This window comes from Etheostoma cragini, chromosome 9, assembly GCF_013103735.1.
Source record: "Etheostoma cragini isolate CJK2018 chromosome 9, CSU_Ecrag_1.0, whole genome shotgun sequence".
Classification (NCBI taxonomy): domain Eukaryota; kingdom Metazoa; phylum Chordata; class Actinopteri; order Perciformes; family Percidae; genus Etheostoma; species Etheostoma cragini.
Window position 1 is genome coordinate 507351 of NC_048415.1, and position 3624 is coordinate 510974.

At 47.0% G+C, this 3624-nt stretch overlaps 1 protein-coding gene across 1 annotated transcript in view; it reads right to left on the reverse strand.

The window, feature by feature from the left end:
- Positions 1-3624, reverse strand: part of LOC117950782 (nardilysin-like) — a 20401-nt gene that overhangs the window by 13611 nt on the left and 3166 nt on the right. The window contains exons 3-4 of the mRNA XM_034882121.1: positions 1273-1416; positions 123-319 (exon numbers count right to left, since the gene is read on the reverse strand). Of these exons, the coding sequence (XP_034738012.1) occupies positions 123-319; positions 1273-1416 (341 nt within the window). The remainder of the gene's footprint in view (positions 1-122; positions 320-1272; positions 1417-3624) is intronic.

Consider the following 3624-nt stretch of genomic DNA (forward strand, 5'->3'; position numbering starts at 1 on the left):
GGGGTAAGGGGGAGGGGTAAGAGAGAAATGGGATTCAGCCCGAGTCTCTGCCACCTCCAGGGTTTCAATACACAGATTGTGTCCGTCTCTTTGCAGATACATCGAGCTGAGTAACGGCCTACGAGCGCTCCTCATCTCCGACTTCAGCGGGGGGGACGGACAGGGAGGCAGCGAAGACGGAGAGGGGGAGACGGAGACAGAGGAGGGGGAGGACGAGGAGGGAGAGGCGAAAGCTGAGGAGGAAGGAGACTCCGGCGAGGGGTCGGACGAGGACGAGGAGGAGGACGAAGAAGAAGAGCAGGACAGCGACTTCGACGAGCTGGACGAGGACAGCGCCGCGAGGACGAAGAGAGGGAGCTCCGAGAAGCAGGTGGGGGACATCAAGAGTCCCTAATCTAGATACTCGTCCCCTCTGAGTCCATTAGTCGACTGATCTGGGGTTTTGGTCTTGTGGTTTTAGCCGACTGAGATGTCTTTAGTTGATGAGTCATTTTTGATGCTTATTCATGCTTAATTACTCCTTTCCAAGAAACTTCTGACACATTTCTGGTGAACACCAGAGTTAAAGTGGAGCTTTATCAGGATTAATTGTGTAGAAACTCAGTTTTTCAGGTTATTGTTGTGTCCTCAATAGTCGCCGATGGTCTGCAGCTGCAGAATGAGACGCTTCTAGTTGAAAATATGTGTGTGTGTGTGTGTGTCTGTGTGTGTCTTTGTGTGTCTTTGTGTGTGTGTATCTGTGTGTGTGTGTGTCTGTGTCTGTGTGTGTGTGTGTGTGTGTGTGTGTGTCTGTGTGTGTCTTTGTGTGTGTGTGTGTCTGTGTGTGTGTCTGTGTGTGTGTGTCTGTGTGTCTGTGTGTGTCTTTGTGTGTGTGTGTGTGTGTGTGTGTGTGTGTGCGTTTGTGTCTGTGTGTGTGTGTGTGTGTGTGTGTGTGTGTGTCTGTGTCTGTGTGTGTGTGTGTCTCTGTCTCTGTGTCTGTGTGTGTGTCTGTGTGTCTGTGTGTGTGTGTGTGTGTCTGTGTGTGTGTGTGTGTGTGTGTGTGTGTCTGTCTGTGTGTGCAGGCAGCAGCTGCTCTGTGCATCAGCGTCGGGAGCTTCAGTGACCCTGACGACCTGCCCGGCCTCGCACACTTCCTGGAGCACAGTGAGTCTTTGAAGCTGCATCCTGACACACACACACACACACACACAGGCCAAAAGTTTGAACCCACCTTTATGATTCCTTTGTCTCCTTAATATTTGTGTAGTGGTGTTCATGGGCAGTGAGAAGTACCCGGCGGAGAACGGCTTCGACGCCTTCCTGAAGAAGCACGGCGGCAGCGACAACGCCTCCACCGACTGCGAGAGAACCATCTTCCAGTTCGACGTGCAGAGGAAGTATTTCAGAGAGGCGCTCGACAGGTGAGACGACCCGGGTCTAGTTTTTCGGAGATTTTAGATTAACCCTCGTGTCGTCTTCACGCCAAAATGTAGAATCATGACATCATAGCGGTCTGTTTTTATCCCTTCTGTCCCAGGTGGGCTCAGTTCTTCATCTGTCCTCTGATGATAGAGGATGCCATCGACAGGGAGGTGGAGGCTGTGGACAGCGGTGAGTGTGTGTGTGTCTGTGTGTACCTGCGTGCTTGTGCATGTATGTGTTTGTGCCCCCTGTGTGAGTGTGTGTGTCTGTCTTTGTCCCTGCTTGTGTGTGTGTGTGTGTGTGTGTGTGTTAGTGATGGTGTTGCATAGTCTGTCCCCCAGAGGACGCTCTACAACGTCCCTGTTAGTGATGGTGTTGCATAGTCTGTCCACCAGAGGACGCTCTACAACGTCCCTGTTAGTGATGGTGTTACATAGTCTGTCCACCAGTGGACGCTCTACAACGTCCCTGTTAGTGATGGTGTTACATAGTCTGTCCACCAGTGGACGCTCTACAACGTCCCTGTTTTATTATTTTTATTATTGTGATTTTGTTTAAGTTTCATATCTTAAGTTTGTATTTTTCTTTATTTTATTTATCAGAACTTTAATATATTTTGATTTTCTGTTGTGACAATAAAACTAATTATTATCACATTATTTAGTGAGAAGTCATTAATAAATACACATAACTAATGTTAGGGAAATCTGTTCATGTTTCACGTTTCTGGATAATTTTTTAAAAATATATCGGCCATTATTTCTGATTTTTAAATAACCAAATATTTGTATGGTGTCTGCCTTAAAAGTCCTTTATGGGTCGGCTCTACAAGTCACACCTTGTTATTAATTAATTAATGTTATTAATTAATGTTATTAATGTTATTAATTGTCTCCTCCTCCTTTCCTGTTCAGAGTACCAGTTAGCGAGGCCGTCTGACTCTCATCGCAAAGAGATGCTGTTTGGGAGTCTGGCTAAACCCGGACACCCTATGGGCAAATTCTGCTGGGGTAAGAACAACACACACACACACACACACACACACACACACACACACACACACACACACACACACACACACACACACACACACACACACACACACACACACACACACACACACACACACACACACATATGCACAGACACATAGACACACACAGACACACACACACACACACACACACACAGACACACACACACACACACACATATGCACAGACACATGCACACACACACACACACATATGCACAGACACATACACACACACAGACACACACACACACATATGCACAGACACATACACACACACAGACACACACAGACACACAAACACATAGACACACACAGAGACAGACACACACACACACTAGAGACTTCAGATACAGTGTTAGGGACCACTAAGGTCACACCTGTCATGCTCTTCTTCTGTTTTCTCTTCTCTCCTTTCTTCTCTTCCAACTGTTTTCTGATTTTTGTATTAATTATTTCTGCCTAATAATTAATTATGTAACTTCCTGTCTGTAGTCTGCCCCCCCCCCTGTTATTAACGATGTGTTTCCTGTCCAGGTAACGCTCAGACGCTGAAGCACGAGCCCAGAGAGAAGCAGATCAACACCTACCAGCGGCTCCGACACTTCTGGAGGAGATATTACTCGGCTCACTACATGACGCTCGCCGTTCAGTCCAAAGGTAAACGCACAATCTCTCCAGAGAAGAAGAACCTCAGACCTCCCTCAGTAACACACAATCCCTCCAGAGAAGAAGAACCTCAGACCTCCCTCAGTAACACACAATCCCTCCAGAGAAGAAGAACCTCAGACCTCCCTCAGTAACACACAATCTCTCCACAGAAGAAGAACCTTTCTTCTCTTCTCTTCTCTCCTTTTTTCTATTCTTTCTTCTCTCATCTCGTATTCGCTCTTATTCCTCCTCTCTCTCCTCTCTTCTTCTCCTGTTTCTTCTGTCTTTCCTCATTCTCTCCTCTTCTCCTCTCTTGTTCCCTCTCCTTTTTCTCTTGTTTCCTCTCCTCTTCTCCTCTCTTGTTCCCTCTCCTTTTTCTCTTGTTTCTTCTCCCCTCATCACGTTTGTGTTTGTCGTTTAGAGACACTGGACACTCTGGAGGAATGGGTGAGAGAGATCTTCACCAAAGTTCCCAACAAGTAAGTGTGTGTGTGTGTGTGTGTGTGTGTGTGTGTGTGTGTGTGTGTGTGTGTGTGTGT